The 21927-nt window shown below is 38.0% G+C and overlaps 1 protein-coding gene across 1 annotated transcript in view; it reads right to left on the bottom strand.

Moving 5' to 3' along the window:
- Nucleotides 1-837: 837 nt before the first annotated feature.
- LOC103767913 (DNA mismatch repair protein Msh3-like) overlaps nucleotides 838-21927 on the bottom strand; it is a gene marked incomplete at both ends in the record, with an annotated part of 46703 nt that continues 25613 nt past the window's right edge. The window contains 4 exons of the mRNA XM_008935046.1: nucleotides 838-947; nucleotides 1539-1623; nucleotides 7610-7724; nucleotides 9828-9940. Coding sequence (XP_008933294.1) covers nucleotides 838-947; nucleotides 1539-1623; nucleotides 7610-7724; nucleotides 9828-9940 — 423 coding nt within the window. The remainder of the gene's footprint in view (nucleotides 948-1538; nucleotides 1624-7609; nucleotides 7725-9827; nucleotides 9941-21927) is intronic.

Genomic DNA, 21927 nt, shown 5'->3' with positions numbered 1-21927 from the left:
CAAAAAGTAAAACATAGGAAAAATTATTTTAGATAACCATGAGGATTTTCTGTATGCCATAGCTAAAGGGAACAAACTGACAACTGAGCAAACTCTACACTGACAGTTCTCACAGAATGCACAAAGGAACAGGCCCATAAACTTAAAACTGTGGGCAACAAACATTCCAGGGACTCAATCCTGTTATTACTACATATCCAAGTACAACACTGCAATAATGCCTGCAAAAAGAAATCAGAAAAGATGGAGCCCCTTCCAAGACTGAGACAAATGAATACAAGCATGAAAACAGTATTTGCAAAATAAAGTTTTTCTAAAGCTTAATAAAAAAAGCATAGCTCAAAATACAAGTGGCCAAACAATTATGACATTTCAGAAGTAATAAAAATACTTTCATATGCAATACACTGTATACAGGGATACCAGAAACATCCACAGCTATTTCAGAACCAATTAAATACATTAAGGAAGCAAATATTTATGAAGCAAGAAAGACAAAAACTAATTGGCAAGTTTAGGAATAAAACATCCTCCAAAAGAAGCAATCCTCATCTGTTGTCTGAAAATGGATACTGAATTAGAATGGTACCAAATCAAATTTCTGCAAGGGAATTCCTAATTTGCTCCAAACCTGCTACTAGGAACTGCTTAGATTTTCAGTACCCCAACAGAGTGCTTTAACTCTTTTGAACCTATATGTGATGTCCACATCTCATACCATTTCCTGTGTAAACTCTACTATGGATCTCAGGTCTTCTGGAAAATTAAATACATTGGGCCTACTCAACATTGTAATTATAAAATTCATATTTAGCCTAAAATAAAAAGACATCTCACCTGGATTTCATGAGGGGCTGTGTCACCCATTTCTTCAACCTTCGACGTCCAAAGGCAGTTTTAGTATGATCCAAGACCCAGAGCAGGCTTCCTTTTGTTTTCATATCAGTCTAAAATAATAAAAATAGCATGATTATTGCTATTTTACTGGTAATTATGTAGTGAAAGGATCTTCAACACACTACTTAAACATTCTGTTTAAGCTTTAAGATACAGCAACTGCATGTTTATTTACTGATCTTGTTAACCAACAATGCCTTACAAAAAGTACCTCTAATAAGGCACTTAAGAATGTTTTTCCTTTAGCCAGAAAATCTTTTTAGAAAATTACTGGAATAAATTAAACAAATTAAGTCTGTGCAGTAGCATAAAGAAAAAGCAAACTGTATTGCAGTCATATCACTTGTTTGCAGTTGCTCAAGAACTCAAACTGTAGGAAATTTCTTTGCTGGTCAAAGTGCAGTAAGGTTCCTAACTCATATTAAAAGTCAGCACAGATAAACTTCTAATTATGCCTTTGAAAATGCAATCCTCCTTCAGTTTGATCCCATTTAAAATAATGTAAACCTTCTGGGTGAGATCTGGAAAATAACTTAACTAAACCCATCAGGAACAGTATGTCGAACAGCTGTGAAAATCTCAGCAGTCATTAAAAAAAAAAAAAAGCAACAAAAAAAAACAAACCATACATTTGTCCATACCTGATTCTGCAAAATTTCAAGATTTTTCATTGTTGTCCCATTAATTGTCATGTATTCAGTTTCACTTGACAATTGTTTGAAATTGCTGGGGAGAGGAATTACATATTACACTTTTAAATTCAGGCACAGACAGAGCAGTGAAAGACTGTGAAGTTTCTCACATTAGAGAATTCATTCGTTATCCAAAATTTTAAAAAAAGTAAGAAATTAAAACCTACTCAAATAAATAAAAGAAATGAAGGCTAACAACTTCTTTTAATTTACTGCTTGGGAAAACAAGATTTGCGACTTACTTCCCAGTTTCCTACAATGAAAAAGCTCAGAACAAAATCCAGCTCTCCTATTATCTAATCCTGATCCACTAAATGGTTAAGGAATTACCCCTTCTTCCATCTATGATTAAATTGAAAAAGTGTGTGCTTTTGTTAGTGTTCTGTTATGATCACTTTAGAATTAGGGGCAGGACTAAGAATTAATACTTCAAGAGTGGAGCAGACTTTTAGCACAACTCATCATCCAAAAAAATATACAAAAATACATATTCTTATTTTTTACCACTAATACCAATTTAAACAGGCAGACAGTGCAATTATTTAAAAAAAAAAGGTGGAAACTATATGATTTTATTTTTACTGTGAAATAACCATGACTAAAATTACTTGACTTTGACACGCCCCTGCTGAAGTGGAAGTGACCAACCCAAAGGTTGTGTTGCGTTAGAATCAACATTAATACCAACACTGTATTAGATGTGTAATCATAGTAGATGTGAAAATTATTTCAGCCTCAGACATACACTTGTGGTAGCTGGGACCATGAAGTGAAGTGCAAGACCCTCACTAAATGCTTCTGACAAATCAGGTTATGATTGTCTAGGTTAATCATACTGCTGACTGCCCTTTGCACAAAATGTAGGACACTCTCTATCATCTTAGACCAAACAAATTGACTTGCTGGACAGGATTTAAAATTGCTTTCTTGACTTTTCACATTTTTTTTTTTCAGTGCATTCAATTATAAACTCTGGGGGAAGCACTCAAATGTTCCAAATTTCCACTAGGCACACGAAATATTCAGAGATTAATGTTATAAATTTATGTGGTATGCAGGTATTTGGGCCTGCTAGATTTGTCCTAAATAGTGGGTCAAATCTGAACTATTTTCCGCCTTTTTTTTTTTCCTCCTGTTTGTTTTGCTGAAAAGAGTCAATTCAGCCAAGTACCTCAAGAAGTTCAATGATAGGTTGGAAGTACAGCCGACTCGGAACTGAACCCACAGTCATAATTAAGCCTTCTCTAGTGTGCTACCCCAGCAACCAACAAAGCCGACAACCAAAACAAAACCTTGGAGGCAAAAGTAGCAGCACTTTCCAAAGTACATGACATTGTAAGCAATACAACAATACTTCCTTTTCCATCTTCAGTCACAACTGCTAATGCTGGCAAAAATTAAATAGGAATGGTTTCTGCTTGGCTCTCAATCCCTATGATCAAAACCAAATCCTACCCACTCTTCCCGAAGCACCTCTTGCACATCTAGGGCTTCACCTAAACTGCAGTTTCTCCATTTGCTGCATTTCAGTTTGCCACTGTGATCTCTTGAGCCCATGGGTAAGAACCATGTGTTTCCATCTCTTCCCAAACGTGAAAAGGATGCATTTAGCTGTTTCTATACACACTCAATCACTCATACATGAGTTTCAGGACTGTGGACTACTGGTTCTAGTGTTTCTGCACTTCACCTGGTTTCAGAGCACTTAAAAAGAATATTCTGCTCACAGTAAGCTTGCAGTCTAGTAGTATTTAAAAGCAAATAACTCCACTCCACTGAAGAGTATATTTACAATTCTCTCAGAATCAGATGTGCTGAAGTTGTTCTCACAGCATAAATCAGGTGGTTTATATTATAAAGGTGCTTGCTTTATCTGAGTTACTCCACCCTGCTATTAATCCTGGTAATAGAGATCTTCAAGTATATGAATAATAGCCAAGATCAACTGCAGTATACACCCAACCAACAATTCCAGATGTCACAGCACAGAACATGTTTTGCTTCCACCCCCTCATCTTCCTTCAGCTCGGGATCAGAAACTGAAAAAAATGTGAACAAAGATAGACTCTTTGTAGGGAATTTAGAGACCAAATGGCTTAAGAAGGTGGCTGTAAATAAATATGAAGTCAGTGCTAGATTTTCAGCAATGTCGTCAACACGTTCCTTGTGAAAAATTCTGATGTGCTGCTATCAGCCATCTCCTGCATCCGCAAAGACAACCCTTCAAAATTACTTCAACGGGATCACAATGCCATAATTCCTTCTGCAGGTGACAGTGTGCCCTGAGTTTCAAACAACAGACTTGCAACTGTTTCAAATACTTTAACAGCACAAAACACAAAGGATGGAAACAGCTGACAAGTCCATTAGTCAGAAGAAGCAAGGCGAGGTAGAATGATGTGACCTGGGCTAAAAAAAATAAAAAGAGGAAACAAAAAGAAACACAAGCTTCTAGTAAAATGTAGGAAACTTTGGGGGAATGCTCATGAGAAAGAGGTTCCTAGTCATAAAATGACTTTTCAAACTAGAACTATACTCACTGATGAATATATTAAAGGACTACTATGATTGCTTTAGGACAGTAAGCTACATCTTCAGACTTCAATTCTTATGTGTTACCTGTGAAAAGAGATCTTCTTGTTCATCCTACCTTCTGAGAAGCTTGGAAGGCAGGGCGATTTTTATGCTTTACTCATTATTGTCTCCACAGGAGGTGTTACATAAAATGTTGTACTCAGTAACCCAGCCTAAGTGAATGCATGTTATTGAGAAAAGTAGTTTTCAACTACTTTAATTTTGCAAATCTGTAAAAACTTCCCAGCAAAGCTGCAAAGCACTGTATTAAAAGCCTACCTTCTACAGACCTTGAGAGCCCACATCTTTGAGATTTCTAAGAGTGAATGAACCACCAAACAAACCTATATATTTAGGCAAGAGTTGTAAAAAAATTACTCCAGTCCTTCAGAAAGACACCTGGCTTTTCCATTGCCTGCATATCTTGAAGTTCATCTATCATGGTTCAAAATCTAAGTAGTACAGTACGTGCCATCCCCAGTACACTGGAAAACATGTAGGTAAAATGAAAACACACCTAGACACATTTCTGTAGCAACAGCTACACAAATGATTATTTTTCGTGGATTTTGTATACATAAAACCGGACACTCAACTGTACTTATGATCTCTCCTAGATGGGTACCAGCTTCTTGTCAAAAGCCAGTAAGGGTCTCTCAGTATATGAAGGTTGATTAACCAAACTTGTATCATTCATTGTTAAATCTATTTTTACTTGCTGCTCAAGCTCCAAATGAAGTCTAGCCATACCCTAGGGTTCTGCTCTTGCAAATTTTTTTTTTTTTTTTTAATATTTTGCTTTAGGATCTTAAAAGTGGCTTTAAAGGCTTTATCTAAACATTAAAACAAAATTTGCTTCCACCCTGCTAATGAGGATCCTTCATCAATGACATGATGTTTCATGATCCTACTTATTAAATTGAGCTGGAATTTTTTTTCAGCTGGGAGAAGTGTTTATCTAAAGAAGGTACAGAGGTATAAGTACTTTTTTTGTCATTCTTCCTATCACATAGGTCTTTTTCATCCAGATCTGTGTCACCTACACTAATAAACTGAAAACTATCTCAGAACTCTGACTTCATGCTCACTGACTCATTGGTATATGCTCACTGACCTGAATCCTCCCAGGAAATTTTAAGTTGCTTGACAGTTCAGTAGAAGTATTTCTCCTCTATTTCCTGCAGAATCACAGAATATCCGTGAGCCTGACATCTCTTGTTTAAAAGGCTTTCCCTTTTCAGTATTTAGATAGTATTTCACCAGCATTAGGAAAAATACTGACATTGAGTTTGCCTTAGTATTTGGCTCATTGTTTCAATACAGGTGATACGCTAAAAACAGCAAGTAGAATTCACTATTGGGTAGTCAAAGCAGTAAAGGTTTTAGGAATAAATACAGTAGAATTCAAGCTCCTGAGCACAGGAACAAAGTTATCTCAAAGAATACATCTTATTTCTTCACAGCCTATCACCAAGATATCAAACAGTTCATTGCTTTTCCACTCAGATGCTCATATATTCACATAAAGTCCATTAGAGCAACCTCCAGCAGGCAAATGTCAGCTCTAAGACTGAGTGCTTTTCCTTCAGTCTGTAATTATACTTGGTTTTAAGATGCAGCAATCACAAATGTAACTGACTGCTGCTAGATCAGCCTTCACAAAACGATGTTTCTCCTCTGCTACTGAATTACTTCTACATGAAAGATGGATTCTGTATTTCCCCCATCTCCTGTTTTCCAGCATTCCCATACTTGGCCTTAGCCCAATTTCCCTCTCTGCTAGCTAGTTAGCCAGAAAGTGGACTTGGCACTGTTAGGTTAACAGTTGGACTTGATGATCTTAAAGGTCCTTTCCAACCTAAACAATTGTATGATTCTGTGAGAGAACATTCACGTTATGTCTGTGACAATAGTGATCCACAAGCGTGAACATGGAATGGCATTCCCTTGGATTTCAATTTCTTCTTCAGAAACTCTCACAAGATTTCTCTGGCCAACGAAAGAAGACAGGTGAAAACCACAGTGCTGGAGTACTTCTTAAAGAATGAGGCAGGGAAGAGAGCTTAGAAGATGCCACAGAAATTTTTTTCTTCATTAGAGCTATAAGCCTAGCAAAGATTTTGTTAACATTTTAACAGTACTTGGAGAAAGGAAGGACAACTTAAGGATGAAAGTCCATTCCAAAAACCAGAAAAAAACAGGTATATACCATTTCCAAATAACTGAAAAATGTTTAAAGCTGACATCTGCAATCAACTTTTAATATGCAGCTATATTTTAAAAGAACTGGTAATGCAGAGAGGCCTTCAAAGTAAGGCTTGAAACTTTAAGAATCTCATATAACATGTGAATGATCTACAACTGACATAGCATATTTGTTTCCAGTCTGCAGCCAGACCTACTTTGTTCAATCCTGCCTACTTACATGACAGAGCAATACTGAGACAGCCAGTAGACTATTTTGCACAGGATCCATGACAGATAAATCTGTTTTAATAAAGCATTTAATAAGCCTCAATGACATTTTCAAGACTAAGCCAGGCAGGATAGCAATCTTTTATACATGTGCAAAACAGGATAAAAAGATGCTTGAGTGGCAATATCTTCCTCATTTTCTTTTGATTACACCTGCATAATCCTGTTAGGAACTCTGAGTATTCATTTGAGCATATCTAATAAAACTAAGTGTTGGTACTATGTAAGGGAAGACAAGATTATTTCCATGTCTGTTTGTTTTTGTAGTAACTTTGCACAAATAATGTGGGTCTATCAACAACTTTTTGCATGATTGTTTCCTGTCTATTTACCACTAAGCCAACTCTAGGGACTTTCCAGAAAGCCAGGATATGTTGAATGTTTGTTTTCTTTAAAACTGATAACTAGATTTACCAGCTCAAACAGACCTGCTGAGTACTGTCTAAACATTACAACACATTAGCACTTACACCTTCTTCCAGAGCTAAAGAGAAAATTACTTACACCCTTCTGGCAAAATAACAACATCTGCAAAGCTAAATTATGGCATTAATTATATTTTTAAAAGCTGCCCAAAAAAAGTCTCTATTTTTATTCACAAAAAAAAAAATATGAGGTTGAGATATAGTGGCTGATATTAACAGACTTTAAAATTTCTCCCCAGTATCTCCCAACTTTTGCATCTTGTTTGTTTTCAGTAACACTTGGCAGCAATGTGTGTTGATTTACATTACTGCCAGTAATGTCTAGGCAAACAAAGGTTTTCATGAAAGACTACTTAAAAAAAGAAATCACTTGATTCTTTTAGTTATGATTAGGTGCTTAAATGTAAGGTATAATTTTCACAAAGACTATGTTTGTCACTCCAGCAGGTGGATTCATTACATGGAAGGGAAGTTGCTAAAACTTAAAAGGTAACACTGCTACATGTAATGATGCTCTGAATTGGAAGTTTATATAAAACAACTTACCTTGGATTGTAAAGCATCCTTTCCAAATTAAATTCTTTGAGATATGCAATTACTGCTGCCAGTGAGCAAATAACAGGCTTATCCAAGCTTAGTATTACAGACAGTTTTTGAGGACCTAAAAAAAAGATGTTATTTTTCTGGTTGACTCACTTGTTACTACTTATTTTAGAAAAAGCATAAACTATTTTTCAGTTTAATCACATAGAAATAGGGAACATATGTACAGTGTTGTATGATATCTATAAATCAACAAGTGATGTTCTGAAATAATTCGTTTTGAAAGAATATAAATCATTAAAATAACTTAAACACATTACAAAACATTTGACCACATAGCTTTTTCTCCATAACAATTACTATTGGCCTAACATATTTTTAAGTACACAAACTAAGAACTGAATTCAGAAATCTCCTCTACTGCAGGCAACACCTGTGCAAGACAGAAGCAATGAAGAGGCCTCAGCAGACGTGATGAGGATTTGTCTGCCTCGGCCAGTCTGCAGAACACAGTTCCATCCTCATGAGACAGCCATTCATATTTGATAGTGCTCCTCAGCAGGGCTCTACTACAGCCCCTGTTCCAGCTGCAACAGCAGCAGAATTCACTCCATGATATCTCAACGTGAGATGCTATTTTTAAAAACCCTACTGAGTTAAGTTTTCTCACAGATGTTTTTTAAAGCTGTTCTTCTGTTCTTAGACTGTTAAAAACCACACAAAAAAATAACCCTGAAGAAACATTTCAGATGTTAAATAATTTCCTTCAGTTGCTGTATGTGTGAATTTACATCTGTGCAAGCGCATTTCTTCAAGCTATGATAAATAAAAAAGGATGCTAGCCCTGTATTAATTTCTATTCAAATAATGCTAACTTTCAAGGTTTACTTCCCCCAAGCTCAAAAAAGATCCCACAGTGCAAAAAATTAAGCAAAGGTGGTAAAAGGCCTGCATGGATGAATAAGATGCTCCTGATTAACTCAAACATTAAAAAGGAGGAGTATGAGAAGTGGAAGCAGGGACAGGTGACTGAGGAATAATATAGAGAGATTCATTGAGCTTACAGGAATGGGGTTAGGAAAACCAGAGCCCTCCTGGAACTGAGACTGGCAAGGTACACGAAGGGCAACAAGAGCTCCTGCAAGTACTCCAGCAGCAAAAGTAAGACAAGGGATAATGTGAGCCCACTACCAAATGAGGCAGGAGATCTAGTGACAAATACATGGAAGAGCCTGAGGAATGCAATGCCTTCTTTGTCGTGGTCTTTACTGTTAAGATGTGCCTTGAGGAATCTGAGGCCTCTCAGACCAGTGGGAAATTCTGGAGCAGTGAAGACTTGTCCTTAACAGAAGAGGATCAAGTTAGGGAACACTTAAAGCAAGCTGAACATGGCGTTGGAAGCAGGAAGCACAAAACAAGTGAAAACTGTGAAGTTCAATGCTTCTGATACATATCTGGTGACAAAAAGGCTGGGTGAAGATCCAGTGGTCTGTGTTCTCCTGTTCCAGGAGGAAAGGTGTAATGCAGTGATGGCTGCTTATCCTGCTCTCCCCCTGTCTTGCAGCAGTCATCTGCTTCTTGCAGAAGTCACCAAGGAAGTTTTGTGTTGACCATAAAGTAGAATTGTTTGACCAGTCCCACCTCACATTTTGTACAATAGCCACGAAGAAGGTATAAATACTACTCCTTTTCAGACCAAATTGTGGACTAGCATTTGGCACCAAGTCATAGGAAGATTATTATTGTGATTGTAATTGTCTTTTAGAGTTATAGAGCAAGTCTGCAGCTTAATGCATTTATTGCAGGGAAACTCAAAGAATCTGTGCATGTTGCATATGAACAAACTGCTATTTGTGCACCCGACTGCTTCTTTTGAATGCAACTGGATCTACAGCACACAGGCTGTGCATATGGTGTTGGACCTATAGTCACAGCAATAACTGGCATATCTATTAAGAGAAGTCCATCAGCCCCTAGCAACTCTCATCTATGACGATCAGCTAGAATGGAAAGGGATTAATCCCTTAACAAATTCCTCTCGTACCAAATTTATCCAGCCCTACATGCAACAACACAGACAAGTCCACGAGACCTGACAGGATGCCCCCACATGTATTCCTTATTTATGTAAAAGCTAGCAGGCAGAACACCTCAAAGACATTCTGAATTACAGGCCTGTACTATGAGGCACTTCTTTTACATAAAAATCTGAGTAACATACCTGTAGTATCAGGCACCTCTTTTGCATAGAAGTCTGTTATCCTCTGGAAAGCATGGCTGTATTCAAAATGGAAATTTTCCATCCTTTCTACCCTAATTCTGTCATCCCGTAACCTGCAAAGAAAAAATAACTGACTTTCAGTATATATGCTCCCTTCATGAAGAACACTTACATAGGTTACAAAGCTGTGCATTGTCTTTCCTTTGTTAAGACTTAAACAGGTAAAGAATGAAGAGATGAGCTACTGATGTGAGTTGGCAACATTTCTAGGAGTGTGGTGGTTTGGTTTAACCCTTCTTCCTTCCATTGTAGAACTGCACACAAACAAAACCCAAATGACAACAAACATGTCCAAAAGAGACTTCAAGACATTGTCTAGTCTACCTGCAAGCTAGATGTAAAAGTTTTTTCATCAAACATAACAAGTATTTGCCTTATTTGTTCTTAAAGACTTACGATGATCAAACAACAAAGCAACTCTCCTATGCTGTATATCATCATATTTAGTTATCCTTTACATTTAAGTCTTTGTTCTGTGCTGTACAACTTGTTGCAATGTTAACCTATTGCATCTTTTCTTATATGCAGGTGAAATCAAGTATTCCTCTCCTTTATTTCATTACTATTTGAAGGCTTTTATCTTCCTTGTGCTAAAGAAATTGATTTTTTTCAGTCTTTTGCAGTCCACGTTGTCAAGGATGTTATTAACAATAACCCAAGTCCTCCCAACATGCCAGCAGTTCTTCCCAGTTTAACAGTAGCACCAAAGGTAGCAAACTTAACCTGTCCTCCCATTAAGCCAAATGAGGTCTTTTCCATTAATCCTTCCCTACTGCCAGCAAGTAACTGAGAACTATAGCAGTACAGGGTCTCAGGCAGTTTTGCAATCCATGAGAAATTAATCTAGCCTGTTTCCTATGACCCTTGCTTCCAAAGCCCAGTGATGTAACACAGAGGCAAAAAAACTTTGACCTCATGCACATTGTGATGAATAAAGTTGCTCAGTACCTGGGCATGAGTGTCAAGCAGCACACCTAAGATGCCAAAATCTGACTCAGAGAAGAGTACGTGTGTGACATTTACAGGTATAATAATTTCACACTGGTTGCTTTTCCTAACTGCTAACTGAAACTAAAATCAGATGCCATATTAACAACTCAATTTTTACAGCTGTTAATAAAGCATTAAACAGATGTGCCGATTAAAAAAAAAAAATAAAGAACACATACTGCCCTTGCAACCTTTGAGCATAATTACACAGCTACTGAATGAGCACTGAAGAAGTGTTCAGTAAAAATCTGCCAATTAAAGACATAAACCTACTTGGCCTCAGAGTATCCAGTCTCATACTACCATGGGACATGAATTAACCACATACTTCTAGGCCACCAGAATGGTGCCAATGAAAGGGACTGTGTTAAGTATTACAGGAAGGAAATTAATCAATACATTCTTTTGCAGGGCTTTTTGACTTCACAGAAAAAACAAGACAGTTTTTCTGCATTACACTGTACATATTCCCATGTGAAAGGATCAATATATATCTCTGGGGTTCAACTCTTAAAAATTAATGTTATTTTCTTATTATAAGTGTCAAACTAACCATGTCTCAGGGGTCTGACTTTTCTCATCACATCCTAGATAATCCCTTATTTGCTCCAAATGCCTTAGTTTTAACTGACAGATCCAATTAATTTTTCAGTCTCTATACCTTCTGGAATTCCCCTCTGCCCCAACTCTACTCAGAATGAGCAAACATTTTTAAAGCACATGGATTTCTGTGAAAGACAATTAGTTTGTGTTCCTCAACCTACAATAGCAATCAGTTATCTTCTTCCTTGGGTTTCTTACTTGTTCCAGCCTTCACCAATAATCTACTCAAACACATCCATCCATTTTTCTAAATTAGCATGTGTACTCACCACAGCCTTTTGGAAAAATGCCACTTCAGCATTAAGCTTTAAAAACCATGTTGTACAATAACTGGAGTTTAGAAGAGTACAAGCCTTTGACAAAGTTAAAAGAGGAGGCTCTGGGGAGTAATTCATTGGATTATTCATGACACACCCACTTGTTTATAAAGTAATGGTTAAAAATTAACGCCTGTTCTTTTTACTGCATTTGTGATTTTCTTCAGTTTCATAACCAAGTTTACCCATCTTCTCAGCATAAACTCTGGAAAATTATAATTACAATCAATACAACTTGAGTGACTTCTTACAGTAGTATTTCTGTTCATCAACTATCTTGATAGGAAGTAGTTTAAATCGGAATTAGACAATCCAGAGATTTGTAGAGATCTTCACATATTTTAATATTTACATTCTAGATATGGCATCATCAAACAAATATCTGACACTTCATCTACCTGAAAGTATGAACCTGATATTCTACATGAAGTTAAAAAATTGAAGGTTATAGATATCTATTCAATGTACAGAAAAAAAAAATTATTAGATGTATGGGAACAAAATCTGCTGCAGATTTTCATGTCTGTCCTTTGTTTAGTTAGATGACCACCCTTAAGCCATTTTTCTGATTATAGCCAGAATATGTTGATGCTCATATATGAATACTTTTATCTCTCCAGCTACCAAAGCCTAATTAAATCAGAATTCTCTTTACCATCAACTTTTGTAAACATCATTCTTGTCAGACATCTACAACGAACTGCTGTGCAATTTATCCAGTATTTTATTGATCTCCTTCCCAGCATTTCTGAAAGCAAGCAATTCTCATAGTCCCATGACACTGATAGGGTTAGCTGCTGATGAAATTAATCTTTTCAAAGCTTTTTTACTTTCCTGGCCTAAGTTCTTCTGCCACCACCCTTACCTAGGTATTGAGCAAATAGAGGTGTTTCAGAGTTTCAAACTGTCAACTGATAGTATGAATAAATCTATAGTGACCTTTTTTAAAACTCCCTGCTCTCCAAACACACTGGGATTTGATGAAGAGCTGTCTTTCCTCACAAGATGAGTTATGGAAGTTGCTTGAAGAGGTGCTCATCAGCCACAGTTAAGAATATGAAATCAGTGTGTTCATAAAGAGATACATACAGGACGGGATCCTAAATACACACATTTACACAGACACACACACACACTTCTGTGTACATACTATAATATATTAAGTCCATTCTAACGTATACTGTTTTATGGTTTTGCTACTACGCAGACTTATTTATCTGTTACTCTACTGGGAAAAGGAAAAAGGTTCAGTATCATTGGGTTTTATCCCCCTATTCATCTGACTATTCACAAAAAACGCAAGTTCATAAGCAACACAGAATTTCCAAAGGGAGATGTCTGCTCATAAAATTTAGTAAGAAGTTTGTATTTCTGATGCTAAGCATGGATTTATAAAGTGGAAATAACTGTTATTTGATTTTTCATATACACTTCACTCAAACCACTATTTTCTCTGCATTTCTCACACTGCACTCTGCTAGACTGGTGTCTGTCACTGTAGAGGAAAAAAATGCCTACACTGCCCAGAAGAGCAGGGCAACCTGAATGCATTAATCCTTTCATAAATCAACTATCCTGTGTCATCCTCCCTTATTAACATGCTTAGCAGAAATAGCATTTTGTTTATTTGTCATCATTGTGTTACCTTTGTGACACAACTGCTTATAGGTTTGAACTTGTCTGTGAAAACTGGACAACAACCATCCTTCCATTTTTGGTAAATCTCAGCACTGAGCTCCAGTAGCTTCTCTGGCAAAGCCCCAAGGACACTTCCAAGCAACTGTTCTGTTGGCACTGAGTGCTTACATTTTTATAAGCACAGATTCTTTCTCCTGCCAGAGTACTTTCCCACTTTTGCTCTAAACAATCTTAGATGGAGATGAAGACATTACTGCTGCAAGGAAAATGACAGCGCAGTCCCCTTCTCTGAGCACCTGCCATTCTCAGACCAATATAAACCACTGCTGCCTGTAAGAACCAAACAATAATTACAACATGTATGCTATCAATATACTACATACAACACATTACCCCACGAGACCTCCAGCTTTTCAAGCATCCCATCTTCCCCATTAATGCTAGCAGCTGCTGCAAACTGTAGAAGCAATTCTGACACATCTTACACACATATACACACATGTATACTTTACATATACACACAGAGAAAAATTTGGACAAAACTTATTGCTTGCCTTTTACTACCCAAACCACGAACACTTCTCAGCATGTACATCCTGATTTCCTTCTATTCACCTTACAGCTGAAAAGAACTCCAACCATACCTACAAGCCAAGAGCCTGGATCCAAGAAATCTGAAGAAAACATTATTTTAGCTTTAGGCCCTCAGAGACAGAAGCTGTCAAGGAAGTAGAGCAAGGAGGCTGTCAGAAAAGTACAGGGCAGGGGGTTGTGTAGGCACTGTATAACACTCTATGCCTTCTGTGAGAACAGAATTAGGTACTACAGGACAAAACACAAACACAGTTATGCTCCAGCAGCTACTACTCCCACAAATGGACACAAATCTTTGTTGGGCTCCTTCCATCTGCCTCCCTGAAAAATAGGATGAGACACACTACACTTGCCTCATAGAGACCTAGCAGAAAAGATCAAGAACTGCTAGGAAACTACTTCTAATCAACTAGAAGCAAGCAAGGTGAGTAAACACAGCATGGATTTGTCAAGGAGAAGAACTTCTCATCAAATCAATTTAATTTCCTTCAACTGCAGAGAAACAGATTCTGTGGACAGAGAGGAAGCAAATGATTCTGTGATTTCCTACGTGCTTGACTTCAGTGAGGTTATTTTGTATCATTTCACATATTCTCATAACTCATCTACAGAAGTATGATTTACATTAAAGTACTTATTACAGAATGGGTACAAAAGTGGCTGGAGAGCAGCACTCAGAATGATATCGGTGGTTCACTGTCAAAACAAAAGAACACATTTGGCAAAATTCCATGAAGGCAAATACCACATCTGGCAGCACTCAATACTTAAGTTATCACTTGGACAATGAAAGAGGGGACAACTCTTGTCAATTTTCAAAAGGTATGAAGTGAAGAGACTGCAAAGAAATATTAGAAAACCAGACCTGAACTCAAGACATGGTGATTACCTAAAAATACAAGTGGTCTGCATCATGGATGTCCACGAATAAATAACACTTGTGCAAGTAGAATGGGGGATAAAGGAGAAGAAGCCTCTAACTTCTAACATTAAACTGCTTTCCATTAAACATCTAAAGCACTTAGTTTACTTGCAAAACAACAACACAGAGCAGTTCACATCCAACTGACGTTCACATCCAGCACTGTTTCAAGTGATCTTCAGTGCCTCATTCAATTGTAGTCAGCACAACGTATCTTCACAATGCTTCCAGCAATATTTTCCTCTGTGTTTTGCAGGTACTATACAGAACATGAGGCTGGAAGGTTGCAGCTCTCCAATTTGGTCTCATCAGGAGATTGAGAGTACACTGGACTGATCTGCTATGTTCTTAGTCTACTGTTACTCTCTACCTGCATCCCTGATGGTGATGTGCTAGAGAGACACACAAAAAAAGCTAGAGCTTTGTCAATGAACTCTGCAAGTTTGTCCCCAGGATCACCACTGGTACCATGATTCTGTAATTTGGGATTATGGCAATCAGCAAAAATATATCTTTTTGCAGGGCTTCAATTAAATTAAACAACAAAAACAACAACAACAACAAAACAAAAAACAAACAAACAAACAAAAAAAACCACCACACAGACATGAACAAAGTGACACCAGCAGCATGAAAAAAAATGTAGGAACACCCCACGTAATAATTGCCATGCTACATAAACACCAATTAAATAAGGTTCCCACAGTTATGCCTCTCATGGAAAACACCTCTTTCTGAACCATAGTGTGAGTGAGGAAAGAGTAAAGACATAGATCCAATCATGCCCTCACAATAGCTTGGGGTCACCCCTGTGGTTTGCCTTATTTTTTGGAATGATGGATTCACCGTCCTGCCTTTCTGTCAGAGAACAGTTGAACAAATTGCAGATGCATGCTGGCTTGCACTCCTTGAAATACTCGAGGTGCAAGCACAGAGCAGTATGCCAAAGAGTCTACCAGCTAGCAGTCACCAGAAGTTCCTCCAAAAGGATATCACTAACATGACACTGACGTGGCCTTACCATGACTGACAGAGCTTGTAACATCCTTATTATAGAGAAGAACACGACCAAGTGCAGCATCCTGCCAGCCCAATCCAGTGTCTCAGTATTAAGGACTTGGAAGGAAGGGAGTGCTTTGGTGTTCGCTGCTTGGCTTCAAAGTAATGTTAATTCCAGGGCAAGAGGAAGGACAGGTAATTTAAGAGCAAATGCAAATACTTCTGAGACCCCAAATAGACAATACAGTTGCAAAGATGTGAAATGTATGGGCAACAGAAAGGAATGAAACTCAACTATTATGCCATATATCCTAAGATCAGATGTGGAAGACTCCTCCCCATGTCTCTTTCTCTGCATCTAGCTGACAGATTATGAACCACCTAAGCACCATATTGCGCTTCCAGGACAATTTTCAAATTCTGAACTCTTCTCTCTCCCATTTTGCCTCAAGAATGGATCATTTCCTCTCTATATATTGCCCAAGTTTTTGCTGAGTAGTAAATAAAACATTAATTATTCCTGATTTTTCTTATCAGGCAGGGTTGTTTTCGTCTCATATAGGATCTTAAACTCCATACAACAATGTATAGCTGTACAAACATACTTTACATAGAGGGAATAATGACTAATTTACCTCAACACTTGTTCTTTCTATCGTGTCTGGTCTCAACTACTTTGCAGCTGCAGTCCTGTGCATGTCTGCACCAGTGTAGCTACTGACTGTCAAGATACCACTCTCACCATGGCATCCCTGGCTGTTTATTCCCACTGCTTCCTCTGCAGTGGCCATAGAGCTTTTCTGATCCTGCACCAAGCACTTGGAGTATGCAATGACAGAAAATTTCACATTCTAGAGAAGGAAAAAAAAAAAAAGCTTTCTGATGGCTTAGCCTGGTTAAGTGGCTCAGCAACAATGAATTGAAAAGATGGTGATCGAGACAATACCAGAATAGCCAGCTCTGACCACTATTTCCAAGGGAAATTGTGGCAAGAGATTGCCACTAGAGAGCTTTTGGAGCACTGGCTATTGTGTCAGGCTTCTGTTACAGTCTTCTTCCAAACCTTCCCAGGGCCAGAAGCTTTATTTCCCTATCTGCAGCTGGTCAGCCAGACAACTCACCCCTTAGAGACACTCGCTTCCTTACTCTTCTGTCCCCTTCACCTCCAGGTTCTCCTATTTTCATTGTTTAACACTTGATTTTGAATGACAGTAATGATCACAGTGAGCAGAGCAGAAGCACAACTCCCACCTCTACAACCACAGAAATCACTGAGGGACCTCTGGACATCACATTGTCCAGCCCTCTATTTGAAGCAGGACCATTGTCAACAGAGAGATCATTTCACGAAGCTGTGTAAGTGTCTGTCACTGGTGTAATGAAGGAGCCAACAGAAATAAGAAGCAGGTTATAAGAGCAAGTCCAAGGTCAGACCAAAGTGAATTTTAAAACACGTCGCAGGAAAGAAACCTGTGGGATGGAGCAGCCATAGCTGCAGGAGCCAGACCCTGAACTCCCACAGAGAACAGCACAGGATAACAGCACATCTGTCTGCTGACAGGGCCACACACTAGAAGGAAACATAGCAGCATGAAAAGTAAAACACTTGTCACTGCTCCTTTCTGAAACCATGACAAGGGGCTGAGTGTCAAAATCTTCCAGTATGCGACACACACTAGAAATACGTAGAGAACTGCTGTTTTCTGGAAAGCGTAATGAAATTGATGTTTAGGGAAAAGAGATTGAACTTAGAGAAACAATGTTAGGGTCAAAATGAAGAGAGTCCCACCTATACAACTTTTTGGAAAAGAAAGCAGAAGTGCAATCCAGGAATTATGTCATCATTTTAATCTGCTTTTGATCTACCTCCCTAAGAAACCCGCCACAGTCCATCCTGAAATACTCGTTTTTACAGAGACAATGCCCTACTGCAAAACAGTGCTGAATCAGCTCATATAAAGAAACACTTTAGGTAATTTCATGCTCAACCATAAGATCTAAAGCAATCACTTAATACTCATTTAAATTATCCTCCAGGATAGTGGTAATTGACTCTCAGAATTACCCCTAAATTACCATACTTTTTTACCAAAAGGGACTTGTAAAAGTATGTCTACACCACCACACATACTACAGACAGACATAATACATAATACAGAGCTCATTTTTTCTATAACTATAAATATCACAACCTTACACTGCATAATTCAAAAAATAACCTTCAGGTGCTTCATAAACATTAGCAATAAAATAAGTAACAGAAAGAGAGTGACTACAGCTAAAAGACACCAAAAAAATTCTGGACAGGTAAAGAAAAAATGACAGAACAACCTTGAAATATAATGAGTTTTGAAACTTTAATACAAACGTGTGTGAATTTTGGACTATCACCTTCTTCGAAATGGCAGCTTCTCTACCACCCCCCCTCAGAACCCCACAACTCCTTCACTGTATTATACATCTTTAAAAAGGTAACACACTGCTCTATGCTTCACAGTGTCACAAGTTGTATGATCACGCTTATGTTGATTGACAGGAACATGAAACTTGCCCATTTTGAGCAGCAAATCTTTTGAACACAAAGCACTTTTTTCTCTCTTCTGATCTTTTTGGAAAGGCTTCCCACCTAGCAGATCTTGCAGTGAAGTCATAACCATTTTGCTTCTGTCAAATCACTGCCTACTGTCACTAAAACTCACCATTACAACCCCCTTGTAGGATCAAGCTGGTAAGTCAAGTTAGTGACTCCCTCACAGGATTAAAGAGAACCCCAAATCAAAGCTGAATGCTGCAGAATGTATCAGCCACAGGAAAAAGCAGTGCTGCTAAGAACTGCTGCTGAGGCATGAACCATGCACTTGTCCAGGTGATGGATAAAAGGATATCCTGCTAGCACAGACAGACAACATAAATAGGAAGTTGAATGGAAGTCATCATCAGCTTGTGAAACATCATTTCCAATGATTATATAAGAAATAATAGAGATGGTGACAGAGTCCATTCATGTATCTGCTATAAATCAATCTGAACTAACCTCCCCCTCTACCACCAAACTCTACCTGCCAAGAGCTGTCAAAATATAAATCCTGTTCTTTACTCAGCATGAGAATTGTTGTGGAAATTTACTAGGAGCACTGAATATCCAACAGGGACCACACTAAGAAAGTATACTGCTCCTGCAAGGAGGAAGACAATACCTGGATTTTCCAATCATCACTGCACTGAAACCACCAAAATTAACCACTGAAGAAGGAATCTAGCTCCTGTTGAGGCTCCTACCTTCCTGGGGTCTGTAAAGACTCTGTACGCCCACTGCTTGGTTTTCATCTCTGTGTAGGGGAAGCTTAGAACCTTTTATAATAAATTAACATATATACACTAAGAATAGAGCAAAAGGCAATTCATATAAGACACTGGCTGTTTTGTTGGGCTCCACTGCTGTACTAGACGAAGACAGAAAATGTGGAAGACCCCCAGGGAAAAGCCTGAAGGATGGAGAAGGCCAGGGAGCAGATGGTTGTTCTTTCCATGCAGATGTCATGTGGGAAAGAGCTGAAAGGCCTCCAGGAACAATCTATCTATGCCTGCTCTGCCTTACAAAAGTAATATTCTGACCCCTAACTGGAAACTGATCAGCAGTCAAAATTAGCTACATGTAACTAATTCTGCCCCCTGAGCCATAGATTAGGTTCACAGCTGGAACAAGCTTGGTATTCCACATTAACTACTAGACACTGGAAATTTTCTTCTTTCAGTTTACCAGGAGTGCAGATCACAGTTCATAGCAGAAACAATGGCCTAGTATTTCTCACACACGTTCCTCAGGCAAGTCCTGTCAGAAGAAAATCACTGGTTCTCAAAGTGGCAGATGTCCACTAGCAACACACATCTGAAAAAAAATCTCCCAGGAAAAAAACTAAAATGGAAATGCTGAATCCTCTTAGTGAATACTTTGCATGACCCTGTAGGATTACAGACAGACTTAAAAAAAATTAAGCAGGGGAAAAAAAAAAGAAAATTAAAATTCAGACCATAACATCTCACTTTAATTTAAATTTGAAAGTATACACCATCATTGTGTTTTCAAACTAGGCTGACAGCATACACCTAGCCCTCACGCAGAAAACCTGCAATTGTTCTTTAATTCTTTCCTTAAAACACAATATTATTCTCATAAGTTACAGCAACAACAAAAAAAAAAAAGCAGAAAAATTCCAAAATATGTCTTCTAGTTTCGGATAATTTTATCCAGATATAGTTGCACAAGACTTGATATTCTCAATTAGTATTTTTGATTGTTAACTATCTGCAAAATAAATATCTGACCTATATTCAGACCTGAAACTTTGAGGTAACCATTCCTCTGGGTATTACCCATCATTGAAACATGGTGGGAAATATATTCATTCAAACTGCAGCAGAAAAGAAAACCAACAGCACCGCGTTTCAATACCACACAATGCTTCACACTCTAACACTAAACAGGTCTGTATGACCCAGCTGGAGGAACAATATATCTAGGCTATGCTGTACTAACTGTAATTCAACTAGCAGAGGTAAAAGAGTAGTATAAAGAACTAAGCTTCACAGCTACTGGTACCAGTGCTAACAAACTGGTGTTTCCTTGCCTGTTCCCTTTACAATCACACTGCAATTTTTCCTGACATGTAGATTTTATTTTTCCATGCAGGAAGGACACTAAGGGATATTGGTATGAATTTTGTGCAACAAAAAATCAGGGACACATACCAGGATAAAGTAATTTAAGTACCATGAATGCAAACCATTCAAATTTTTCCAAGATTCTAAGCAACAAATTCTAAGAAACTCTAAAAGTTACTAAACACAATACAAACCAGCTGTAGCTGTTGCACCAATAAGAACAAGAGCATAGAGGCTGGCTGCATAGCCTTGCCTTACAGCACCATTCTATCAAACAGTTTCTTCCATGTTTTAGAAACCAGCATATAACATTTAATTTACTGTTTACCACGATCTACCAATGAGATCAGAAATGGATCTGACTGTGGAATAATTATGGTTCCAGAGTGACCACATCATGGTCTCAGGTGATCTGCTTCAACAAAGTCTCTCCCACACATCTCCAACTCAAGATCTGCGGTCTGAGCAGCAGACGCTCTTTGGAAAACTTGGGAATTTTCCACGTAGGAATTGTTTTACTATGTCTCCATGTAGAGGACTTCAGTCACCCAGTAGTTAGCAGATGAAGAGACATGCTCTTCCCTTTTCTCCAGGCAAACTTCATATGGAACAGAAAAGACAGAACATACTATTTAAGCTGATTATCTAACCATATTTTTCATCTGAGACTATGGTACAAAGTCTCTGATCTTATTTTTTGATTTCTAGCATGCATAACTTGCTCTTCACATTTCAATCTCCTCTCAGCGCCACTAACAACATCACTTGAACCAACTCCAACTGAAAGGATATGACAGATTATGTAACTACTCAGTCTGCTAGGTTTTTCCATTTTTTTCCTCCATTTGGGACAGTTAACACATTCCGGTCCCCTCTGCATTACAGAAATAAAAATATTAAGCCACAAGATCTTGCAGCTGTCAGCATTTGTAACCACAGATGTAATTAGATACAAAAAAAAAACAAACCACCTATTAAGCACCTCCATCCCAAAAATCAAACCTACTCTGTTTTGAAGAACCTTGAATAATCAAACTGAGTTTGCCTTCACACATGGCCTACACCTTGCAAGCCTTTTTGTACTATTTCAAGGAAGGTCCAGCTCTGTGTCACTACAGTGCATTTTTTGTAATGATCCTACAATCTAGTACGGCTGGGAAACTGTATTATCCTTGATTTTTTTCCAAAAAATTACTCCATCTGTGCTCCCCAGCTATGACTAAAATAAAGAAATGACAAGTTGAGTATCACAAAGATATCCAGTGAGACACGACCTTCAAATCTAAATACAACAGGTAAAGTTCTGCTCTATCCC

Source organism: Merops nubicus, unplaced genomic scaffold, assembly GCF_000691845.1.
Source record: "Merops nubicus isolate BGI_N331 unplaced genomic scaffold, ASM69184v1 scaffold28112, whole genome shotgun sequence".
In the NCBI taxonomy this organism is placed as follows: domain Eukaryota; kingdom Metazoa; phylum Chordata; class Aves; order Coraciiformes; family Meropidae; genus Merops; species Merops nubicus.
Note: the sequence above shows the minus strand (reverse complement) of the source record. Positions and strands in the feature narration are given on the sequence as shown.